Source organism: Pristiophorus japonicus, chromosome 21 (genome assembly GCF_044704955.1).
Source record: "Pristiophorus japonicus isolate sPriJap1 chromosome 21, sPriJap1.hap1, whole genome shotgun sequence".
In the NCBI taxonomy this organism is placed as follows: Eukaryota; Metazoa; Chordata; class Chondrichthyes; family Pristiophoridae; genus Pristiophorus; species Pristiophorus japonicus.
In genome coordinates, this window is record NC_091997.1 from 28240864 (window position 1) to 28267500 (window position 26637).

General features: G+C 44.5%; 1 protein-coding gene across 1 annotated transcript in view; it reads left to right on the forward strand.

Moving 5' to 3' along the window:
• cd79b (CD79b molecule, immunoglobulin-associated beta) overlaps positions 1-24929 on the forward strand; it is a 92144-nt gene extending 67215 nt beyond the window's left edge. The window contains exons 3-7 of the mRNA XM_070863907.1: positions 2711-2867; positions 6211-6525; positions 18653-18771; positions 20778-20828; positions 24775-24929. Coding sequence (XP_070720008.1) covers positions 2711-2867; positions 6211-6525; positions 18653-18771; positions 20778-20828; positions 24775-24870 — 738 coding nt within the window. The 3' untranslated portion in view covers positions 24871-24929. The remainder of the gene's footprint in view (positions 1-2710; positions 2868-6210; positions 6526-18652; positions 18772-20777; positions 20829-24774) is intronic.
• The last annotated feature ends 1708 nt before the right edge of the window (positions 24930-26637 follow it).

Here is a 26637-nt window from a genome sequence, read left to right on the forward strand (position 1 = left end):
TGTGAGTATGCTCACAGGTTGGTTGAGCTGTTGCATTGTGAGTGGCTTAGCCAGTCATGTGATGTCCACCAGACTCAATAAAGCCCCAGCCAGTTGGGTTCGGGGGATCCACGATGAGGCAGGTGGTTGTGAGCCTGGTGGATGAACTGGTAATGTGTAGTGTGATCGTTAAACCTTTGCTAATAGACCAACTAGTTCTTATTAGCAATGTGTTGCTATGAATTCTTAAGCAAAGAGCACCTGAAGCAAGTACATTACACAGCCCAATAAGCAGAGCATTCAAAAGCAAGTCAGAACTTACCTTCACAACAATCGCTTCCTACAACGTAACCTGAGCCGTAGCCTGTCCATTGCTCCCGTTGCCTTTGACTACATGCTCGCCAGGCGTCCATCTCCCTGATGAATCTCAGACCTTGCCTGCCACTGACTTTCTGCCTTACGCCCTATACTCCTGATCTTTGGCCCATGAGCAACATGACGAGAGATAAGCAAGTACATTAAAGAATCTAGAATTTATTATGATGTTCCAATGGTGTAGCACTTAGTGCCTTTCATGACCACCGGACGTCTCAAAGCACTTTACAGCCAATGAAATACTTTTGGAGTGTAGTCACTGCTGTAATGTAGGAAATGCGAAAGCCAATTTGCGCACAGCAAGCTCCCACAAACAGCAATGTGATAATGACCAGATAATCTGTTTTTTTTGTTATGTTGATTGAGGGTGGTCATGAAAGGCACTATATAAATCCAAGTCTTTTTTTGTACTGTGGATTGGATTTATCTTTCAATGGTTCCAAATGGGGGACTGATGAAAAATAGGGACCCTTGTCAAATTTGCATGGAAGATAATTTGTGTTGAATTTAACTGAGTCTTTGATTCCTCTGGTGTAGCACTAAGTCATGAATCAGAAGTCGCTATGTTTGATTCCAGGTACCTGAGGTAAGTCAGCTGATTGCCCCCCAGGGTCAGTAATTCGAGTGCTACAACTGGCCATATATTGGGGAGGGGTGGAAAATTAGCCAAGTCTCCCGGTGCACAGGCAATCCTTTCACCCTGTTGAAAAGTACGCATCTGTGAACGAGAGATGAGAGGGCCAATTGTGATTTCCCTATGATCAAATCCCCTGACAACACTTAGGGCCCTAAATTGGTCATTACCTAAGGTCCACCCATTTCTCCGGCGTGTCCCGGCGGTGCTTCGTTTCAAACTGCCGAGTCTGAAGAACGCAATTTTGGTCGATTTTTTTTTTTTTGGCGGTATGCCGGCGGCATGAGAGCGGCATGCAGCGGGTGGTAGGGAACATTGGCCCAGAAATCCCGATCGAGGTCTTCCCGTTGGCAAACTGCTGAATAAAGGAAAAAAAGGCGCACTTACCTGAAGGTGCTGCGCCCGCTCGCACTTCCGATCCTGAAGCCTTTACTCCGTACGCATCAGAGCGCGTGCACGTTTGGACGTTCGTATGCTGGAGCTGGAGTCACATGGCCCTAGGCAGCCAATCAAGGTACAGTATTTACTCATTCATAATAATGGAAACTCAAAGTTGGAGTTCCCATTATTATGAATGAGAACCTCCCCAAACATATAAAACACTAATAAAAAAAATAGAAAAATGCACTACATATTTAGGATTCATTTAAATTAAAGTTCTTATAAAAAAATATATTTTCCCGACTTTAGTTTTTTTAATTATGTCTTAAAATAAACTTACCATGGTGGGGAGGGTTTTTAACAATAAAATATGTTTTCATATGTGTTTATTTAATTTAATTTTAATCTTTATGTATGTTTTTAAACACTTGCGCCTGTAAAAGTAGACTATACGCCTGCTTTTTCAGGCGCAAGATTTTTGAGGACATTTGCTGAGCAAGATATTCGTAAATATCGCAAATCTTGCCCTTGCAAGTGTCCTCGCTCCCGATATGCACGAGATCTGCCAAGCCAGAAACTTGACAGATCGGAAAAGCCAGTTTTCAGCGCATGCGCATTGCGCACTGAAAACCGACTTTTCTGGTGCCTTCCCAGGTCGGGAGCGCGCTTCGCAGCATGGGAAAAGAAGGCCCTCCCACCAGAATCCCACGCTCCTCCGGGACCATTAGGTACTTTCGTAAAGATTCTCCGGTCGGAGGCATCTGACCACAGGAAGCCTCCGACCGCAATTGCTGGGCCAATAATTATACAGTTTGAACAATAATAAGACATATTTTACAAATCAAAAATCATAACAACATAAATATAATGGAAATGTTAAAGAAAATGTCGAAGCACAGGAACATCGAAAAGGACGGGAGGTTGAAGGCGCCTGCCTTCGACGAGACGGAGTTACCGGCCCTACTCGAGAATATTACAGAGAGGTACTCCGAGCTAACAAAGGGTGGTCGTGGAACAACCCCCTCCCCACAGGAGTACAGCAGAATATGGGATGAGATCGGGGAGGCTGTGGCCTCCAAGTACCATGGTACGCACCAGGGAAAGGTGCCATAAGAGGTGGAATGACCTGATGAGTAAGTCATGATTTTATTTATGCACCCTCCTTGTGCCATGGACCATGTAAATGTAGGGTCAGTGTCACACGGATGATGTTGAGGTTACGGCGACGTATTCGTGCTTTCAGGCAATGATAAGAGGATCAACGTAGTGTTTTAATGTTTGTGTGTCTACGATGTTAAATGGATTGAAGATTTTTACTTTCATTTACTTCACTTTCTGCAGAAGAAGACATCTGCAATAGCAGCCGATCAGCGGCGTATGGGGGGAGGACCCGCAACCCAGGAGCCTCTGACTGACATTGAGATCCGTGCCCTGTCACTGGTCAGGGATAGCAACTGTGCCACCACCGGCATTGGAGCTGACCCACTCACACAGGATAGTAAGTTGAATACAATCCCCGGTCTGCGTTCCGGTTCTCTCATGTCATGTAATGTAACTGTAACTGTAATGTTGGCCTGATGTAATGTAATGTAAGTTTATTGCACTGTAATGTTGGCCTCGTGTGATGTACTGCACTGTTGGGGGCATGTAACGCAATGTATATATATATTGACTCTCTGCGATATGTAATGCAGTACTGCAGCAGTGGTGGACATTTAAGTAAAACTGCGCTAAATCACTGTATTATATAACCCTGACCCCTCTCCTGGTGCCAAGCATTTTTAAATGTTGTTTTGTACTTCCAGGCTCGGACGATCCACAGAGAGACCCAATGCCTCCACCTCTGGTGTCACCCAGCCCTCTCCCAACTTCACCACTGGCAGAGATGATGAAGACAAAGAGGAAGAGGAAGAGCAGCTGATCCTGGAGCCAGTGGAGGTGGAGGTGGGGGTAGGGGTGGAGATGGAGGAGGATACACCAGTTCCATGTGGGCCAGCTGGAACATACTGAATCTATATTCAGGGGATTCCCCCATGGCTCCTCTGATTCTGTGGGACCAAATGGTGCGCAGCAATGCACCCCCAGTGTTGCAGTGCTTTTGCCGCAGCGACGGAGGTTGGTGCAGAAAAGGCCTGTTGCTGCACGACAGATAGGCGTGTACCAGGACATGGTGTGTCTGTCACAGGCCAGCGTCGACATAGGTTGAGAGCTGCTCAACACCATGGCTACGATAGCCGCAAACATCGCGGCGCTATCAGATCGGCAGTCGGAGGATATGTTGCGTCTGATCACCGCGATGGAGCAAACCACCGACTCTGTCAATGCCATATGGTAATCGATGGGATCGGGACATGGCGCGGAATCCCCCCCACGCCATCGTAGTCGGGTCGACAGCACCTGAGGGTGGGGAGCTGCCAGAAGTTTCCAGCCTTGAAACTGTGCCTTCCACATCACGAGCCTCTCCTGAGGCCCCATTCATTACGCCTGCAATGTCTGATCCCCAACGTCAGCAACAGCACTCGGGGTGCAGTGCTGCATGCCGGCTTGGTACCAGCACGGGGAGGTGCGGGCTCAGGGACAGTGGGAAAGGGAAGGGCGGGCGTAAGAAAGCGGGGGAATAGTCCCAAGAGTGGTGTAGCACGCAGTCGAGGTCGTGGTCATTGTACTTGTTCATTTAATAATTGAAGTTTGATTTTTAAAAGTTTATTAAAGTTATTAAAGTTGTTAAAGTTGTTTTATAATAAGTTTTACAAAGTTTTAAAATTGTTGTATATTTTTTACACTTTTACATAAACGTTTGCATTGAATTTAAGCACTCTCTTGTACAGTGTCAAACCTTTGGGTTAACAGTCATCAGGGTCCCAAAACGCAGCTCTCCACATTCAAGCAAAGCGTTCATTTATGAGCTGTTGCCGTAACAATTTTGCACTGGCATACGCTCCCCGTGCCCTCCGCTGTGGTGTTGGGTGGGGGGGCCAGGTGGGTGGGGGGGGGGGGGGGGCGAGGAGAGCGGCAGGGGCTGTTGCCATGGGTTCATCTGGAAGCTCCTTCTCATCCTCCTCCCCCTCATTTTCCTCTTCTTCCTCCTCCATCTCCTGCACTCTCTCCTCAGGTTGTCCCGCAATCCCCTGTGGCAATTCCTGTCCCCACATGATGGCTTAATTATGCAACATGCAGCACACCACTGTGAACTGAGCAACCTGCTCAGGGTGGTATTACAGCCTGCCTCCCGAGTGGTCCAAGCATCGAAAGCGCTACTTCAACACTCCAATTGTCTTTTCGATAATATTACGTGTGGCTATATGGCTCTTATTATATCGTTGCTTGGCTTCTGTCTGAGGGTTCTGGGTCAAGAGCCAGGTGACGAGGCCGTAACCCAGTATCCACAATTACCTTGCGGCTCAGACTTCAACAGGTCAGACACAGTGTTCTCACGCAAGATGTGCGCATCATGGATGCTCCCTGGAAAGTTGGCATTCACTGCCAATATGCGCTGTGTATGGTCGCAGACGAGCTGCATGTTGAGGGAGTGGAATCGCTTACGGTTTCGGTACACCTCGCCTCCTGTAATGGTGCTCGCAGGGCAATATGGGTACAGTCAACAGCACTCTGCACCTTGAGGAAGCCGGCAATGCGTGCAAATCCCAAAGCCCTGTCACTCTGTCCTGCCCTGGTCCTTGGGAAGTTTATAAATTCCATTCAGCTTGCATACAGTGCTTCGGTTACCTGTCGAATGCACCGATGAGTAGCATACTGAGAAATACAGCATATTCCTTTTATGCATGTGGCTCTTTTCAGACATCAGCAAATACAGCTGATGCCTGAAAAGAGCCACATGCATAAAAGGAAAGTGCTGCAGTCACCTTCACCTTGACAGAGAGTGCAGTAATGTTGGTGGTACTGGGCTGCAGGTCTGCCTTAATGAGCTGGCAAATCTCATTGATCACCTCTTTTCGGAAACGCTTCCTTCAAACACACTGTCCATCGGTCAGATCCAAGTATGAGCGCTTCTCCCTGAAAATCTTTTGGGGGTTAAGGCCTCCTCCTCCTCATCATCATCAGTCTGCGACTTCCTCTATTACCCTGATAACTCTGCTCAATAAACCTTCTCACATATCTGGATCCTGCATTAGACAGGTAGTCAGCAATACAGGCAGAGATAGTTCAGGCCCCATTCTTTTTAAATCTCCAGAATATTTTTCAATGAAAAAAAATAACTAAAATGCCTTTGATCTTAATAATTTACTCAGTACCAATAAAATTGCCTTTTCCACTGTAAATCGCACTGTAAATCGCACTGTAAATCGCACTGTAAAGTCACTGTCAACCTCAGAAATACTGAGGTGCTGCTTTTGCTGACTGTTCCTGATTTAAAAATGGTGGCTCTGAACCCCACCGCCCATTCCCGCCCACTTACCATCGTGTTAAACTGCCTTCTCCAGGACGGTATGCAGCTCCGGTAGTATGTCAGCGGTGTGCCATGAAAATCGGACTTTTTGGCCGGTATGTGGGTGGTTCTACACGTAGGTCAATGGGCTAGAAGGGCTGAATGGCCTACTCCTGCACCTATTTTCTATGTTTCTATGTTTCTATTCCGTCGAGCGGTATGTCGGCTGTATGTAGGTGCTTTTTCACCAACATTGTATTTTTGGGCAGTAAGCGGGCAGAATGCGGATGAATTTCGGGCCCTTACTATTGGGGCCCACAGATAGACGAGCGAGTGTGGCACTATGCTAGAAGACTTCTGCCGTCTATCCCTGCTCATCACCTCTTTCGAGGATAGGATGGCAGAAAATGGGGCATTTAAAAAAAAATCTATATTTTGTCTGTTTTAATTACAGGTGTAGTCTGTCTGGAGTTGAAAATTACTTACAACATACCTTATCGAGCTGTGAAGAAAGGAAACAAGATAAACCTAAAATGTGCCTTTGTAAACCTGCCTAATAACATGAATGACACTATCCACTGGCATAAAATAGGCAAAACGCCCACTGAAGTAAAAGATGAGATTGGAATAACAACGATCGACTTTGGGACAGAATCTTGGCTTCAAATTACAAAAGCAAACAAAAAACATTCTGGAGTCTACTACTGCAGCTCTCATTTAGTGAAGAATCCAGATCCTGAGTGTGGGGCAGAAATTCATGTGATCACAAGTAAGTAAAAGAACACGCTATAGAGATATGTTCATGCTGTGTAAAAATGCCAAAATGCAAATCGCTGAACTGCACGGGGCTGAAAGTCAGGGTCTCAGAGAGGCCCGTTACTGCCCATTTGCGGCGGCCATTCGTCAAAATCGACTGGCCGCCGCTTTGGGGTCAACTGGCCGACCTGACCCAAACTCAAGTCGGGGATTTTTCGTCCTGGACTCCATACCACCCGATGATGATAACCGCCGCAAGTGAGTCATCAGTTAGTGCACCGCCGCGCTTAATAAAGAAAAAAAACTTACTGACATAAATTCAGCTGAACTCGTCGATCCCCTGCCACACGGTGCCCCCGACATGTTTTTCTGCCGGTGCACCCTCTGAAGAATGAATGCGGCCCGGCAGCGCAGCGACCCTTAAAGGGGAGGGCCCACTGTTGCGGCCGCTATCTATTAATTTTTTTAAGACAGTGCCCCTGAGTCCGGCCAGGCCACCAACTCATGGGTGCCAGGCCACTGGCCCAGCCGAAACCCTCCCCACATACATAGAGCACTGGAGATTCTCTACAACCTACTTAACCACTCAACATTTACATTGGCTTCATCATGTACAAGACTCGCTTGGAAGGTTCGAGTGCAAAATGACAGGGTTGCTGACAAAAATCAATCCAGGCAAAGTATTTGCCGTGGTGAAGGGTTCAAATAACAAATTTGAAGTGAAATCGAAAAATGAGGAAGTTAGGTGAAAGTGGGGGAGTCAAACAGAACCATTTCACCCAGATTAATGGGGTTAAGGGACTAGACCCTATTGAAGCAACCAATAGAATTAGGTTCATGGGGTAATTGAATGCATATCAGCAGAAAAAAAAGTGATTGATGGATTTAATGAGAAGATTGGCCAGTTGGATCAATCTCTAACCAAAGGGTTGGGTTTGCTTTTGTTCTTTTTCTGTTCCTAAACACTTAGGGCTGGATTTTCGGCGTTTAAGATTTTGGGGCGTTAATGGCAGCGGGGCGGTCCTGATACCGCCTGGCAAAGGTTTGCGCCTCAGACAGCAAAATTGGGCAGCTGGGCCCTGAGTGTGGGGCGGAGCACTAAGTGAGGCATTGCACACCTCTCTCAGGGCGCTAGGCCGGCTTAACATGTGAAAATCCCGAGCTAAACAGCCAGCCACTAGTGTGGCGGAGAGGACTGCCCAACTAGCCCAATGTTTTACCCATTAATTTCAACTCGTTGCGATACAAGAAAATACAGTTTTTGTTAATCTACAGCTATGGTGCAGGCACCATCTGTACACTAAACATAGTCCGACATGCGTCTGCAGATTCCACTTTACATACAGTCAAACAAAACAATTTGAATGAAAAGAAAGACTTGCATTTACTTACCACCTTTCAAAATACCAGGCATGTTAGCGTGTTACAGAAATTACACATTGTTGATAGTGGTACCAATATGATGGAAGCCAACATCTCAGGCATTATCATAGAATCATAGAATGGTCACAGCACGGAAGAAGGCCATTCAGCCTTTCGAGCCCGTGCCGACTCTCAGCTAGTCCCACTTCCCTGCTTTTTCCCCGTAGCCCTGCAATTTTTTTCCTTCAAATCCTTATCCAACTTCTTTTTGAAAGATAAGATTGAGTCTGCCTCCACCACCCTTATATTATCACATTTTCTTAATATAAGGTATCAGCACAGAAGCAGAGAGACGAGAAATGAGGTGACAAGATGTAGAAGAGAAATCATTTAAAGATCCAACTAAGTCTCTGGTTGTCCTGACGTTTCCTTCTATATATAGCATAGATGGAGTTTGCCATCAAAATCAACACTAGTGTTGCATCTCTCCCAACATTCACCACCATAGCTACCATCAGAAATCAGACTAGTCCGAGAAACAGCCAGTTTGACTCGATTCTAAAGGTAAGAATTCAAAGAAATAAAACAGGGAATTCAGAAGAAACTTCTTTACCCAGAGAGTGGTGAGAATGTGGAACTCGCTACCACAGGGAGTGGTTGAAGCAAATAGTATAGATGCATTTAAGGGATGGTTAGATAAGCATATGAGGGAGAAGGGAAGAGAGGGTTATGCTGATAGATTTAGATGAGGAAAGACGGGAGGAGGCTCGAGTGGAGCAGGACTAGTTGGGCCGAATGGCCGGTTTCTGTGCTGTATATCCGATGTGAGTTCAACTCCTCAGTGACAGTTTGAGAATTTGAATTCAGTTTTTAAGAAACTGGAATTATGAAGCTGGTATTAGTAAAAGCGACCATGAAACTATTGGATTTTTCAAAATCCAACTGGTTCACTAACGTCCCTTAGGGAAGGAAAACTGTTGTTCTTACCTGGTCTGGCCTATGCATGGGTCCAGTCCCACACTGTGGTTGACTCTTAACTGCCCTCTGAAGTGGTCTAGCGAGCCAGTCAGATGTATCAAACCATTATCAGTGGTTCAAGAAGAAGGCCCTCCAAAACCTTCTCAGGCAATTAGGGATAGGCAATAAATGCTAGCCTACCAGTGATGCCCACATCCCGAGAATTAACAAAAAGATATCCTTAGATATCAAAAACAACTCGCATTCATATAGCACCTTTAACGTTGAGAAATTCCCAAGGTGCTTGACAGGAGCATTATCAAACAAAATTTTACACTGAACCACATAAGGAGATATTGGGACAGGAATTGGTCACAGAGTTAGATTTTAAGGAGCATCTTAAAGGAGGAGAAAGAGGTAGCAAGATGAAGAGGTTTAGGGAAGCCACGGCCACCATTAGTGGAGCGATTAAAATCAGGGATGCTCAAGAGGCCAGAATTGGCGGAGGGCAGAGATCTCAAAGGTTGTGGGGCTGGAGAAGATTACAGAGATAGGGAGGGGGCGAGGCCATGGAGAAATTTGAAAACAAGGATGACAATTTTAAAATCGAGACATTGCCGGACCGGGAGCCAATGTAGGTCAGTGAGCACAGGGGTGATGGGTGAGCGGGACTCGGTGTGAGTTAGGATACGGGCAACAGAGTTTTGAATGAGATTACATTTATACCAGTGGAAGTTGGGAGGCCAGCCAGGAAAGCATTGGAATAGTCAAGTTAAGAGGTAACAGAGGCATGGATAAGGGTTTCAGAGATGAGCTGAGGCAAGGGGCGGAGATGGATGATGTTTCGGAGGTCGAAGTAGGTGGTTTTGGTGATAGACAAATAAATAAGCACACGGTTTTAGTAGGTTCTTTGTCCTGGAGTACTAGTCGTGTTTGTTTCATGTAGGTGTTGTCCAATTATGTTAGTGTTTGAAGTTAAGGCAGCATAAAATAGAGCAAAGGTGATTACCAACTTTATAATCTAAGACTTGAAGAAATATTGGGCTGGATTATCCTCCACTTTCCCACCTAAAATCTGGAAAGGGAGCAAAATTTGGGCAGCGAGGTCTATCACTACTCATCATCTGACCTCAATTAAGAGTCTAAATGGGGTAGAGGAGCAACTGGATTTAGGGGAACGGATACACTCACCACTAAAAGCAGCGACACCGCTTAACAAGGCTATAAAAAGCAAACAAAGCACTGGAGTTCATTTCTACAGGGACAACATTTAAAAGCAGAGAAGTCAAGTTAAACTTGTATAGAACATTGGCTAGACCACACTTAGAGTATTCTGTAGAGTTCTGGTCTCCATATTATAGAAATGATATAGAGGCACTGGAAAAGGTGCAAAAAAGGTTTACAAGGATGATACCAGAACTGAGAGGATATACTTACCAGGAAAGGATGATCAGGCTGGGCATCTTTTCTCTAAACAAGGGAAGGCTGAGGGGTGACCTGATAGAGGTCATTAAAATTATGAAGGTGTTTGATACGTTAAACGTAGAGAAGATAGAAACATAGAAACATAGAAAATAGGTGCAGGAGTAGGCCATTCAGCCCTTCGAGCCTGCACCACCATTCAATATGATCATGGCTGATCATACAACTTCATTCCTGCTTTCTCTCCGTACGCCTTAATCCCCTTAGCCGTAAGGGCCACATCTAACTCCCTTTTGAATATATCTAACGAACTGGCCTCAACAACTTTCTGTGGTAAAGAATTGCACAGGTTCACAATTATCTGAGTGAAGAAGTTTCTTCTCATCTTGGTCCGAAATGGCTTATCCCTTATCCTTAGACTGTGACCCCTGGTTCTGGACTTCCCCAACATTGGGAACATTCTTCCTGCATCTAACCTGTCTGAACCCATCAGAATTTTAAACGTTTCTATGAGGTCCTCTCTCATTCATCTGAACTCCAGTGAATACAAGCCCGGTTGATCCAGTCTTTCTTGATAGGTCAGTCCCACCATCCCGGGAATCAGTCTGGTGAATCTTCGCTGCACTCCCTCAATAGCAAGAATGTCCTTCCTCAGGTTAGGAGACCAAAACTGTACACAATACTCCAGGTGTGGCCTCACCAAGGCCCTGTACAACTGTAGCAACACCTCCCTGCCCCTGTACTCAAATCCCCTCGCTATGAAGGCCAACATGCCATTTGCTTTCTTAACCGCCTGCTGTACCTGCATGCCAACCTTCAATGACTGATGTACCATGACACCCAGGTCTCGTTGCACCTCCCCTTTTCCTATTTTCCTAATCTGTCACCATTCAGATAATAGTCTGTCTCTCTGTTTTTACCACCAAAGTGGATAACCTCACATTTATCCACATTATACTTCATCTGCCATTCATTTGCCCACTCACCTAACCTATCCAAGTCACTCTGCAGCCTCATAGCATCCTCCTCGCAGCTCACACTGCCACCCAACTTAGTGTCATCCGCAAATTTGGAGATACTACATTTAATCCCCTCGTCTAAATCATTAATGTACAATGTAAACAGCTGGGGCCCCAGCACAGAACCTTGCGGTACCCCACTAGTCACTGCCTGCCATTCTGAAAAGTACCCATTTACTCCTACTCTTTGCTTCCTGTCTGACAACCAGTTCTCAATCCACGTCAGCACACTACCCCCAATCCCATGTGCTTTAACTTTGCACATTAATCTCTTGTGTGGGACCTTGTCGAAAGCCTTCTGAAAGTCCAAATATACCACATCAACTGGTTCTCCTTTGTCCACTTTACTGGAAACATTCTCAAAAAGTTCCAGAAGATTTGTCAAGCATGATTTCCCTTTCACAAATCCATGCTGACTTGGACCTATCATGTCGCTATTTTCCAAATGCGCTGCTAATGACATCCTTAATAATTGATTCCATCATTTTACCCATTACTGAGATCAGGCTGACCGGTCTATAATTCCCTGTTTTCTCTCTCCCTCCTTTTTTAAAAAGTGGGGTTACATTGGCTACCCTCCACTCGATAGGAACTGATCCAGAGTCAATGGAATGTTGGAAAATGACTGTCAATGCATCCGCTATTTCCAAGGCCACCTCCTTAAGTACTCTGGGATGCAGTCCATCAGGCCCTGGGGATTTATCGGCCTTCAATCCCATCAATTTCCCCAACACAATTTCCCGACTAATAAAGATTTCCCTCAGTTCCTCCTCCTTACTAGACCCTCTGACCCCTTTTATATCCGGAAGGTTGTTTGTGTCCTCCTTAGTGAATACTGAACCAAAGTACTTGTTCAATTGGTCTGCCATTTCTTTGTTCCCCGTTATGACTTCCTCTGATTTTGACTGCAGGGGACCTACGTTTGTCTTTACTAACCTTTTTCTTTTTACATACCTATAGAAACTTTTGCAATCCGCCTTAATGTTCCCTGCAAGCTTCTTCTCGTACTCCATTTTCCCTGCCCTAATCAAATCCTTTGTCCTCCTCTGCTGAGTTCTAAATTTCTCCCAGTCCCCGGGTTCGCTGCTATTTCTGGCCAATTTGTATGCCACTTCCTTGGCTTTAATACTATCCCTGATTTCCCTAGATAGCCACGGTTGAGCCACCTTCCCTTTTTTATTTTTACTCCAGACAGGAATGTACAATTGTTGTAATTCATCCATGCGGTCTCTAAATGTCTGCCATTGCCCATCCATTGTGAACCCCTTAAGTATCATTCGCCAATCTATCCTAGCCAATTCACGTCTCATACCTTCAAAGTTACCCTTCTTTAAGTTCTGGACCATGGTCTCTGAATTAACTGTTTCATTCTCCATCCTAATGCAGAATTCCACCATATTATGGTCACTCTTCCCCAAGGGGCCTCGCACAATGAGATTGCTAATTAATCCTCTCTCATTACACAACACCCAGTCTAAGATGGCCTCCCCCCTAGTTGGTTCCTCGACATATTGGTCTAGAAAACCATCCCTTATGCACTCCAGGAAATCCTCCTCCACCATATTGCTTCAAGTTTGGCTAGCCCAATCTATGTGCATATTAAAGTCACCCATTATAACTGCTGCACCTTTATTGCATGCACCCCTAATTTCCTGTTTGATGCCCTCCCCAACATCACTACTACTGTTTGGAGGTCTGTACACAACTCCCACTAACGTTTTTTGCCCTTTGGTGTTCTGCAGCTCTACCCATATAGATTCCACATCATCCAAGCTAATGTCTTTCCTAACTATTGCATTAATCTCCTCTTTAACCGGCAATGCTACCCCACCTCCTTTTCCTTTTATTCTATCCTTCCTGACTGTTGAATACCCCTGGATGTTGAGTTCCCAGCCCTGATCATCCTGGAGCCACGTCTCCGTAATCCCAATCACATCATATTTGTTAACATCTATTTGCACAGTTAATTCATCAATCTTATTGCGGATACTCCTTGCATTAAGACACAAAGTCTTCAGGCTTGTTTTTTTAACACCCTTTGTCCTTTTAGAATTTTGCTGTACAGTGGCCCTTTTTGTTCTTTGCCTTGGGTTTCTCTGCCCTCCACTTTTCCTCATCTCCTTTCTGTCTTTTGCTTTTGCCTCCTTTTTGTCTCCCTCTGTCTCCCTGCATTGGTTCCCATCCCCCTGCCATATTAGTTTAACTCCTCCCCAACAGCACTAGCAAACACTCCCCCGAGGACATTGGTTCCGGTCCTGCACAGGTGCAGACCGTCCGGTTTGTACTGGTCCCACCTTCCTCAGAACCGGTTCCAATGCCCCAGGAATTTGAATCCCTCCCTGCTGCACCACTGCTCAAGCCACGTATTCATCTGCGCTATCCTGCGATTCCTTCTCTGACTAGCACGTGGCACTGGTAGCAATCCCAAGATTACTACTTTTGAGGTCCTACTTTTTAATTTAGCTCCTCTCTCCTTAAATTCATTTCGTAGGACCTCATCCCTTTTTTTTACCTATGTCGTTGGTACCAATGTGCACCACGACAACTGGCTGTTCTCCCTCCCATTTCAGAATGTCCTGCACCCGCTCCGAGACATCCTTGACCCTTGCACCAGGGAGGCAACATACCATCCTGGAGTCTCGGTTGCGGCCGCAGAAACGCCTATCTATTCCCCTCACCATTGAATCCCCTATCACTATTGCGCTCCCACTCTTTTTCCTGCCCTCCTGTGCAGCAGAGCCAGCCACGGTGCCATGAACTTGGCTGCTGCTGCCCTCCCCTGATGAGTCATCCCCCCCAACAGTACTCAAAGCGTTGTATCTGTTTTGCAGGGGGATGACCACAGGGGACCCCTGCACTACCTTCCTTGCACTGCTCTTCCTGCTGGTCTTCCATTCCCTAGCTGGCTGTGGACCCTTCTCCTGCGGTAAGACCAACTCACTACACGTGATACGTCATTCTCAGCATCGTTGATGCTCCAGAGTGAATCCACCCTCAGCTCCAATTCCACAACGCGGACCGTCAGGAGCTCGAGGCGGACACACTTCTCACACACGTAGTCGTCAGGGACACCGGACGTATCCCTGAGTTCCCACATGGTACAGGACGAGCATAACACCCGATCAAGCTCTCCTGCCATGACTTAACCCTTAGATACACTTAAAATGGCAACAACAATGTTAAAAGTTACTGACTAATATAAAAAAGAAAAAGAAAAACTACTCACCAATCACCAGCCAATCACTTACCCCCTAGGCTGTGACGTCACCTTTCTGTTTCTTTCTACTTCTTTTTTGCCTTCTCCCTGTAGCTGCACAAGTACGCCTCAGCGACTACGAACTCCCGCTGTCTCTCGCGGCCTTTTGTAGGCCTCTCGCTGACCCCGGACTCACGCCTCAGCAACTACGAACTCCCGCTGTCTCTCGCGGCCTTTTGTAGGCCTCTCGCCGACCCCGGACTCACGCCTCAGCGACCACGAACTCCCGCTGCCTCTCGCGGCGTTTCTTCATATGTCAGTCCTGCCATCCCGGGAATCAGTCTGGTGAACCTTCGCTGCACTCCCTCAATAGCAAGAGTGTCCTTCCTCAGATTAAGAGACCAAAACTGTGCACAATATTCAACGTGTGGCCTCACCAAGATTCTGTATAACTGCAGTAAGACCTCCACTAAGATGTTTCCACTTCTGGGGGAGACCAAAACCAGGAGCCATAAATATAAGATAGTCTCTAATAAATCCAATAGGGAATTCAGTGGAAACTTTTTACCCAAAGAGTGGTAACAATGTGGAACTCGCTGCCACAAGGGGTAGTTGAGGCGAATAGCACAGATGCATTTAAAAGGAAGATAGATAAGTACATGAGGGAGAAGGAAAAGAAAGATATGCTAATAGGGTTAGATGAAGAGGGGTGGGAGGAGGCTCGAGTGGAGCATAAACTTCGGCATAGACCGGTTGAGCAGAATGGCTTGTTTCTATGCTGTAAATTCCACGTAATTTCCCTCTCACTACCCCCTGCCAGCACCACTGCTGCAAATCCAAATGTGTGCGGGGCGGAGCACAGATTCCTGGCCCATTTCTTTCCTTAGTGTCAGCCATGGCTCAGTGGATAGCACCCTCGCCTCTGAGTCAGAAGTGTAGGTTCAAGTCCCACTCCAGGAATTTGAGCATGAAAATCTAGGCTGACACTCCAGTGCAGTGCTGAGGGAGTGCCGCACTGTCGGAGGTGCCGTCTTTCGGATGAAATGTTAAACCGAGGCCCCGTCTGCTCTCTCAGGTGGACATAAAAGATCTATTTCGAAGAAGAGCAGGGGAGTTATCCCCGGTGTCCTGGCCAATATTTATCCCTCAATCACCATCACTAATAACAGATTATCTGGTCATTATCACATTGCTGTTTGAGGGAGTTCCTGTGTGCAAATTCTACATTACCACAGTCACTACACTCCAAAAGTACTTCATTGGCTGTAAAGCACTTTGAGTCGTCCGGTGGTCCTGAAAGACGCTATATAAATGCAAGTCTGTCTTTCCTTAGCTGCAGATGAAGCCTGACAGTACTCCCTGATGTAGAGCAGGAAACCCACTCGTTTTTGACTGCTTCATCCATTTACAAGAGACTAGGAAAACAACTGTGCTAGGAAGACAATGCTAATGGAACTGAAATCTAACGTAGTTTTGATCCTCGACCTCTATGGAAAGAAATCTAATAATTGAGGGCTTGGTAGGATTGGAATAGACAGGACCGGCGAGTGTAATAAGGCAGTAATCACATCTGAACTGCAGAGGTCATTATAAAGAGAAATACGGGTAAGGTTTAGTAACATGTTAATGAATATGGAAACAGAACATTTGGTGAGTGAGCAAAAGGATTAAACAGAGCTGACAACAACAGCATGTACAGCAGGCAGTGAAGCTACAGTTATGGGCTGCATTTTCCACACACACAGGTAGAAATACAAGGATTAAACTGGGAAAATATAAGCATGATACACAAAAAGTCTAAATGCAACATGGTGTAAAATTATAATGTACCTCCCTATATTACAGATAATAACTGCATAATAATCAGGCAAGTCCATTGTGTCTGCTAACATTAGGAAAGAAAAAACTTGCATTTATATAGCGCCTGTCACATATCTAAAATGTCCCAAAGTGCTTTACAGCCAATGAATTACTTTTGGCAAATGCGGTGGTTAACTTGTGCACAGCAAGGTCCCACACATGAGGGCTATGACAGGTGAATCTGCTTTGGTGGTAGTTTTTGAGGGACAAATATTGGCCAGGACACCTCCCCTGTTCTAAGGAGGTCTTAATGCAGTTTTACAGGGCCTTGGTGAGGCCTCACCTGGAATATTGTGTTCAGTTTTGGTCTCCTAATCTGAGGAAGGATGTTCTTGCTATTAAGGGAGTGCAGCGAAGATTCACCAGACTGATTCCCGGGATGGCGGGACTGACATATGAGGAGAGACTGGATCGACTGGGCCTGTATTCACTGGAGTTTAGAAGAATGAGAGGGGATCTCATAGAAACATATAAAATTCTGACGGGATTGGACAGGTTAGATGCAGGAAGAATGTTCCCGATGTTGGGGAAGTCCAGAACCAGGGGCCACAGTCTAAGGATAAGGGGTAAGCCATTTAGGACCGAGATGAGGAGAAACTTCTTCACTCAGAGAGTTGTTAACCTCTGGAATTCTCTACCACAGAGAGTTGTTGATGCCAGTTCGTTAGATATATTCAAGAGGGAGTTAGATATGGTCCTGAGTAGGTAGATGGGGTCTCAATTTAATCTCTCATCCAAAAGTCATCATCTCCGATGTAGTATTCCCTTAATATTGCATCGAACACATGACCTTTGGTGAGAGTCCAAGCTCTGAGCTAAGCTGATATTTGATAGTAGTTATCAAAAATACTTTGTGACATAGACATTCCACAAACAGCAAAAATAAAGCTCACTTCATTGCGCAGTTTGTAACTATACTTCCCATACATACCAAGAAGACCCCACATTTGTTGAAAATAGATTTAGTCGGCGTTTCCTAGTCCTGTGCTCCTGGGTGAAACTCAAACATTTTTAGAATCGTGTAGTTGTAACAGGTTTGATACATTTAAGAATTTATAGACGCTAAAACTCTGTGAAGGAGATAGGGCAAAACTTAGCATCAATTTCCTGTTTGGGTAAACGCATACTGGAACGCATTTATTGAATTTTTTTTTTAATGTTTTAGTGTACTAATTGATTGCAAAATGCATTTTTTGGGTGGAATGAGGCTGGAATCAGACGTGAGCTCCTGCAATTTTTGCGAGGACTCTCCTGATGTCCCACTGTAACTTTGGCGAAAACTCTGGGAAAATGGTGTAAGTGGCTGATTTGCACAGATCATCCACTGAAGTTACGGCGGGGATCGAGAAAAAAACACGGAAATTCTACCACAACAACATCTGATAGGTATTTCTCATGTCTTTTAATGTATGTAATTACAATGTCACCATTTATCCTGCTATGTACCCGATGTCAACATAAGAACATAAGAAATAGGAGCAGGAGTAGGCCTTACGGCTCCTCGAGCCTACTCCACCATTCAATAAGATCATAGCTGACCTTCAACCTCAACTCCACTTTCCCGCCCGATCTCCATATCCCTTGATTCCCCTAGAGTCCAAAAATCTATTGATCTCAGCCTTGAATATACTCAGCGACTCAGCATCCAGAGAGTATAGGCCCAATCTATTTAATCTCTCCTCATAGGACAACCCTCTCATCCCAGGGGTCAGTCTAATGAACATTCGTTGCACCGCCTCTAAGGCAAGTATATCCTTCCTTAGATAAAGGAGACCAAAATAGTGCACAGTACTCCAGGTGTGGTCTCACCAAAGCCCTGTACAATAGTAGCAAGATTTCCTTACTCTTGTACTCAATGTAGCTTGAAAGTGAGTAAGCTGTAGTAAGAAACACTCGCTACAAGAGTTGCAACCTTCCCGGATTGTCCCAGAATTAAAGATTAATCTCATGAACATTCTTGCGAACAATCCAGGAGAAAAATCACATGAATAGTTTCTTCTCATGTCAGACTCACAAGAAAGAACAGGGCCACAAAATACCCAGGAGGCAATGCGCGGCTCTGGCGCATGTGCAATCCGGCAAAACTATGCAATGGATTGACCTATTTCTGGAGCACAGGGCATTGTGGGTATTATAGCCACCATCATTGACTGATGTATCAGGCGACCAATGGCAGGAGAATGGGGGCGGTGTGGTTGGAGATGGAAAGTCATGCGATGAAGACCGTCCAACCAGAATTGTTAACCCTATTTGCAACATGTCAGAGTTAGACTGCAATGCTGTTCTCTGCTGTAAAATGCTTTTTTGATGTTTTTCCCCTTCAGAGCCCAGAGATATAGAAAAGCTAAAATCCAAGCACACAATGAAGGACATGTTGATTTTAGTTCAGGGTATTCTGCTGATCCTGTGTCTCACTTTGCCAGGAATGCTGTTTTTTAACAAAGTAAGTATGCAGCAATTCATCCTCACAACCGTGTAACATTTCTCCTTCTGCTAATATTGTGCACTGCTTGGGCCACTGAGGTAGATTTTTGTCTTTACTACCTCGGTGTTAAACTTTGTCTGGGCAGAACGTCGAAAGGAACATCTTGTATGGAGGATCACATCCCCCTTACAGAACCCACTGGATTTCCATAGGAATGGGAGGAGGCCATTCAGCCCCTCGAGCCTGTTCTGCCATCCAATTAGATCATGGCTGATTAGTATCTTAACTCCATCTACCCACCTCTTTTCTGTAACCCTTAGTACCCTTGCCTAAATTCAGCAATCTCAGTTTTGACATTTTCAATTGATCCCCAACTTTTTGGGGGGAGTGAGTTCCAAATTTCCAATACCCTTTGTGTGAAGAAGTGCTTCCTGGCATCAAACCTGAATGCCCCAATTCTAATTGTAATAGCCTAATCTGATCCACACAAGTGCACTTCCAGCTAAACATTATTGGAGAGCAATCAGGAGTGATAACTCGGCATTATTTTCCCCTCCTTAATCCGTCAGTTCTCAGGCCAGTTGTTGTGCCCCTACTGCCATCCTGGATGAGATCAACTATTTACTTTCCTAACCTTCAAGAGTGTGTTTCAGACATGTCTTATTTCAGTGCCCTAATGAGTAAATATATGGTCTGCCATAGTGCCAAGCATAGACACTAGGAATCCTTACTGCGTTCACTGATCCTGGTAGCAGGGCCATTATAATTGGCCTCAGTACCTTGGGAGTAGTGAGGAGAAAAAACAGCCAAGGTTACTGTTCATTGGGGACTTGACTGACATCATCATCCAAACTTGGAGCTCTTACAACCAGCAGAGAGAAAAGCCTTTCATCCCATTACACTGGAGTGATTTAACCCCAGATATCAATTGAAAGGACCATCTGTCAATTTTTTTTTAACATATGGAAATCACAGAGATGATTTATTTTAAGTCAATAGTACTTGGACTGCTCCCTCGAAGCCTATTGCTAATGATGTAAGTATGTGCAACTATGTTTGAATATACTGGAGGACATATATCTTGTGATTACCATAGAAACATATAGGTGCAGGAACAGGCCATTCGGCCCTTCAAGCCTGCACCACCAGTCAATATAATCATGGCTGATCATGCAACCTCAGTACCCCACTCCTACCTTCTCTCCATACCCCTGATCCCTTTAGTTGTAAGGGCCACAACTAACTCCCTTTTGAATATATCTAACGAACTGGACTCAACAAGTTTCTATGGTAGAGAATTCCACAGGTTCAAAATTCTCTGGGTGAAAAAGTTTCTCCTCATCTCGGTCCTATATGGCTTACCCCTTATCCTTAGACTGTGACCCCTGGTTCTGGACTTCCCCAACATCGGGAACATTCTTCCTGCATCTAACCTGTCCAATCCCGTCAAAATTTTATGTGCTTCTATGAGATCCCCTCTCATTCTTCTAAATTCCGTGAATATAAGCCCAGTCGATCCAGTCTTTCTTCATATGTCAGTCCTGCCATCTCGGGAATCAGTCTGGTGAACCTTCGCTGCACTCCCTCAATAGCAAGAACGTCCTTCCTCAGATTAGGAGACCAAAACTGCACACAATACTCAAGGTGTGGCCTCACCAAGGCCCTGAACAACTGCAGTAAGACCTCCCTGTTCCTATACTCAAATCCTCTCATCATTACAGAGTAGCAGGAAAAGGTTTTAAGCCACAATTTCACATGTTTATTGTTGTATAGCATCGCACTTGCAGCTGATCTTTCACTCCCAGTATGAAACAAAATATTCAAATAACTAACGATTTTAGCATTTAAATGTCAATCTATTTTAAGTGCTCCAAAAAGTTGACACAGAACGTTTTTGGTGCTCAAATTCAACCCATGGGCTCTTCATTTCGGTACAAGTGAGAATATTTGTTAAGGACGAGGTTCAACAAAATCAGCAAATGATAAAGAGGAGTTGTGAACATAATCATTTTTATTTTTCACAGCATAATGAGAGCAAAAAGACTGAAGAAGCAGAGACGTACCACATGTACGAGGTATGAAGCAGAAGGGGGCAATTTTAAAACTAATGTTGCACCGGCAGAAATGTATGTTCTCTTGAACCAAATGATGTGAAAGATATTTGCGCTGTTGAAGGTATTTTAACCTGCCATGCCAGGTTCACTAAGCATGGGTGATAGGAACGTAGGAACAGGAGGAGGCCATTGAGTCCCTCGAGCCTGTTCGGCCATTCAATGAGATTATGGCTGATCTGCAACCTAACTCCATATACCCGCCTTTGGCCCATATCCCTTGCTACCTTTGGTTAACAAAAATCTATCAATCTCAGATTTAATATTAACAATTGATCTTGCATCAATTGCCGTTTGTGGAAAAGAGTTCCAAACTTCTACCGTCCTTTGTGTGTAGAAGTGTTTCCTAATTTCACTCCTGAAAGGTCTGTCACTAATTTTTAGACTATGCCTCCTAGTCCTAGACTCCCCAATGTGGAGGTGATGTGGAGATAGGCTAGATCAGTATCATCCACAAATTGCTAACTCGCCACACGTTATTGAGACATGGTTGTAGACACATGCACTAATTTTGGTCACCAGTCCTAATATCTCCTTCTGTGGCTCGGTGTCCAATTTTGTTCGATAACGCTCCTGTGAAGCGCCTTGGGATGTTTTACTACGTTAAAGGTGCTACAAAAATGAAAGTTGTTGTTTTTGTTGTTGTTGACCTTGATAACGTGGTCCCTTCCCAAGTGGAAGAGCTGGGGATGTTGGAGCAGCTGCCTGTTAACAGACAAACTTCACTCAGCAACAACAATTAACATCTAATTGACATCAGTTTCTATCCAGTTTGTAGAGGGAGTCCGTGTTCCATGTTTATGTAGGGTGTGAGAGGTTGCAGCCCCTCTTTCCTGAAGGGGCGGCTGCTCAATTTCTGGCTGCACTTCAGTCACACCCTCCTGATCTTTGGGCACCCAGTGCGAGGAGGAGGGGTGCGGGCAGGTCGGGTGGTCTCCTCATGGGACTGGGCCTGGCCAAGGTTGTCATTAACTGGTCCAGGCAGCGGGCGGTCAAGTGGTCATTCCGCCCGACTGCCTGCCTCTCTTTCGTGGCTACGTTCGTGCCTGGACGTCCCTGGGGATGGAGCACGCAGTGTCCACCGGTACGCTCGCGGCCTTCCGTGACCGGTGCGCACCGAAGGGACTGGAGTGCATCATCACAACTGGAATCAAAATTTTACTTTGATTTATTAAGGTTTCCTTAAATGTTTTTTTAATTCACAGGTACTAGAGGTTGTGCCTGTTTAAGAAGGGGGCACGTGGTTGAATTGGCAAATCGCTGTTATTTAAAAGGGTTGTGCCTATGTAGAGGAAGCCTTTATGGTCTTAAAGAGACAGTTCACATCACACTCAAATTTACCGCAGCAACAGAATAATCCATTATGTATTACATGGTACACCTGCCTTTATAAAACAGCATATCCTCCAACTTATCACAAACGTCAGCAAACATGCTGCTATAATTTGTTACAGTCCCTTGAATTTCCTGCACATCAACTGTTTTCAGATTTCTCAATAAACTTGCAGACGTTATGTCACAATTGTTAATCCTACAGTGTGAATTTTATCACATAAGAGCATGGACAGCATTGACAGCAATGTTTCCCGTAATTATTTTGAGCGCTATGTGGGCCCTTCAAAATCCCTTTTCAAATTTTAGGTGGGAAATCGGAGGAAGATCCAGCTGAATAGACCTTCAAGTCTCACATTCTACAATGGGTCCAATCACCTTTGCTCTATTTTATGCTGCATTACACCAACAACATATACTTATATAGCACCTTTAACGTAGTAAAACATCCCAAGGAGCTTTGCAGGAGCATTATAAGACAGAAAAATTGACACCAAGCCACATAAGGAGAAATTAAGGCAGGTGACCAAAAGCTTGGTCAAAGAAGTAGATTTTAAGGAGCGTCTTAAAGGGGAAAAGAGAAGTAGGGAGGCGGAGAAATGTAGGGAGGGAGTTCCAGAGCTTAGGAAGGCAGCTGAAGGCACAGCCACCAATGGTTGAACAATTATAATCAGGGATGCTCAAGATTTAATTTCAAGCACTAACATAATTAGACAATAATTAAGGGGACCATTGAGTTGTAGCAGGCATGAACTTTGCAAATATAAGGGCTGATTTCGCAGTAAGGACCAGCACTCGAAGGGTGCACTGACCAGGGATTGGAAGGTCTGGACATCTGAGTTTCTGTCCATTCAAATAAATTGACAAAAAAATTAGTGGCTGTAGGCCAACTAATGCGACCAGTGCTCTTTGCGAGCTCCACTCCTCAGTGAGAACATCCAACTGGGGAATCATAAGAACATAATAATTAGGAGCAGGAGTCAGCTATTTGGCCCCTCGAGCATGATTCGCCATTCAATAAGATCATGGCTGATCTGATCTTGGGCTCAGCTCCACTTCCCCGCCCACTCCCTATAACCCTTCACTCCCTTATCATTCAAAAATCAGTCTATCTCCACCTTAAATATATTCAATGACCCAGCCTCCACAGCTCTCTGTGGCAGAGAATTCCACAAATTTATGACCCTCTGAGACCCTCTCAATCAGCACGATAATCGGTATCAAAAATGGTGGTTCAAAACACATTCAAGCCCGGCTACCACTGCATATGACATTGGGGTGCACATTATGTTCGGCACAGTTCTTAATTGTGTTTAATGTATTCGTACCAAATTCCTTTCTTCTATTTTAATGTGTGTTAACACCAGCACAAAAATAGTACAGAGTACAATTTAGTACAAGCACTCTAAGCTCTCATTTCAGAACAGAGCTGATCACAGTTTTGACTGGATCATCCAAACCTGTTGATAACCCCTATCTCTGTAATCTCCTCCAGCCCCAGAAACCCCCCCCCCCCCGAGATGTCTGCGCTCCTCTAATTCTGCCCTCTTGAGCATCCCTGATTAGAATCACTCAACCATTGGTGCCCGTGCCTCCTGTTGCCCAGGCCCCAAGCTCTGGAACTCGCTGCCTAAACCTCTCCGCTTCTCCACTTCTCTTTCCTCCTTCAAGATGCTCCTTAAAACCTACCTCTTTAACCAAATGTTTTATCTCGTTATACTCCTGTGAAGCGCCTTGGGATGTTTCACTATGTTAAAGGTGCTATCTAAATACAAGTTTTTGTTTGATAATATTATGGGATTGTAATCAATCCTATACATATACAGTATATGTATATACTTAATATCCAGCACTGGAAATGATTTCTGAACTGTTTAGTTTATTTCAGTGCTTTGGCGGAACAATCTAGCACCCCTTAAAAGGAATTGGCAGTAACGCCTTTAGTGTTGAATTATGGGCAGCATAGCGATTCCTATTGGGCCTGACATTGAGACTGTGCAAACCTATTTAACATAGTTAAAACTCTCCACTATCAGCAGAACAAGAAACATTTTGAACTGCCCATAATGTAAGTTGCATGAATTATTATTTTTGATTATTCATTCACGGGCATCGCTGGCAAGGCCAGCATTTATTGCCCATCCCTAAATGCCCTTGAGAAGGTGGTGGTGAGCCGCCTTCTTGAACGGCTGCAGTCCATCGTAGCAGTTTGGTTTTTTTGATATGACAGAATGGCTCACTGGGCCATTTCAGAGGGCAGTTAAGAGTCAACCACATTGCTGTGGGTCTGGAGTCACATATAGGCCAGACCGGGTAAAGGTGGCAGATTTCCTTCCCTAAAGGACATTCCAGTAGTTTCATGGTCACCATTACTGACACTAGCTTTATCTATTTATTTATTTAACTGAATTTAAATTCAGTCTCCAGATTATTAGTCCAGTAGCATAACCACGGTGCTACCGTGCCTACAAATATAGTGCTGTTGAGAGTTTTATCAACACAGTTTATGTGAGATTACAGCAAGTTATTTTAGCAGAATGCAACCACTTAAAAAAAAAATATTTTCGTTTCAATTTAGGGTTTGGAAGTTATGCAGTCCGCCATGTATGAAGATATCGGCAATATGAGACCAGCTGATGCGAAATGGACAGTTGGCGAGCAGCCAAACGAGTAAATTCCACCATCACATCAGTGTTCACCTGCATCATGAACCCACAATGATGTACCCCTAAATAATATTATAGTAGAAATAACAACATATTAAAAATGATATTATTGACACAGGAAAAAAAAACACATGTAGAGAATGATCAAAGGGATGGATTACAGAAGTGTATGTGGTTCCCAGCTGACTCTGAGCCAGGATGTAAATGTATAAGGCAACCACAAATTCATATATAAGCCCTAAAGCAGCAAAAGGATATCGGGCACTTCTGTAGATCATCTCCTGCCCATCTATTGTTTAATGAAACATGCACACAAGTGAATTGTTTAGCTTACCTTCATTATTTAGCAATGGGAGGCTTCGTATGAGGCTTAATTGACTGCACAGGGAAACAGGCCATTTTGTAAGGAGAGTGGTTATCATATGCTGGAGGTGAACATTGCCAATTTATAGGAAAATAATCTGCACAATTTAATGGAGGGATATAAGAATTGATACGTTTCATCAGTGCAGAGGTATAAACTAACTGCCTGTGTTACATATAGAATAATGGATAGTCAGGAAAATTATAGATATATGCAGAGTCTGTTTGTAATTCATGCATAGACAACCCAAAATAAGGAAGGATATTACAGCAGCTGAAAATCCATCCCCTGATTATTCTTAACCTATTGGCTAAATGCAAGGTCCTTCATACATCGAGGTGAGCTGATGTGCACAGTGAAGGAGACTACTATTAATAAGGAACAATCGTCATCTTGCTTCGGAGATGCAAAATTGGGGAAAGTTCAGTTGCTTATCCAGGTACAGTGCACACACAATCGCGCACGGGCAGGGGGGTGTTATAAGGTCCTCAAGGGTGGAGCCGACACCACAAACTGTAAGTGACACTTGAGCAGTTCGTCAATGTCATCCCATCTCCAAGGTGAGACGATGTCGACAAGCCACACTCCAAACACACTGCAACCTGTGTTATTCTCCACAGTACACACAGGTGAAGCTTTGGGCTGGAGGGAGCTGTTTCTTTTATGGTAACTGGAACAGTTTCCTCTTATTTTGCCATCAGCTGGGGTACCATGAGGGACATATATCAGGTTTTACTGACCGCATTAAACAATTGAACCAAAAGTGATACTGCACTTGTTGATTTTAAACCACAATGATATTGAGATTTATATCAACAGACATTGCAATGAAACCTTGCACCATTTCCAGCTGGCATAGACACGATGGGCTGAATGGCTTCTTTTTTGCCGTAAATTTCTATGATTCTATGTATATATTGTACAGATATCTGAGGGAGAGCATCGCTATTATTACCAATAATGTGTGAAAATATATTTGTTTAGACTTGCAGTAACTTCTATTTTTAGTCATCTCTCTGCTGTAGAATTGCTAGTAAAAGTGTAAATTTAAGGAGTTTGTTGGACTATTCCATGCTTGGTATTCCTGATAATTTAGCTTCTTTCAAGATTTCTTCATCAAAGGGTAGCTCTACCCTAATTATAAGTGATTAAAGATCATTTGCTGCATTGGTGTTTCTTTGTGACAGAACTTACACAAATTCTACGAGTACACAAAAAGGCTAAGACCAGATCATCAGTCCCATCAAGCCCACTTGATCCAGTCCACTTCACACACCATTTACCCATCTCGCACAGCGCTATGGAGACAAGCCCAGCACATAATTTTCTTTTTTGCTCTGTAGATGTCAAAATAATGATAATTCTTATGAACAGGAAGAAAATCATTGCATCCAACAAGCCCGTCCCTTTC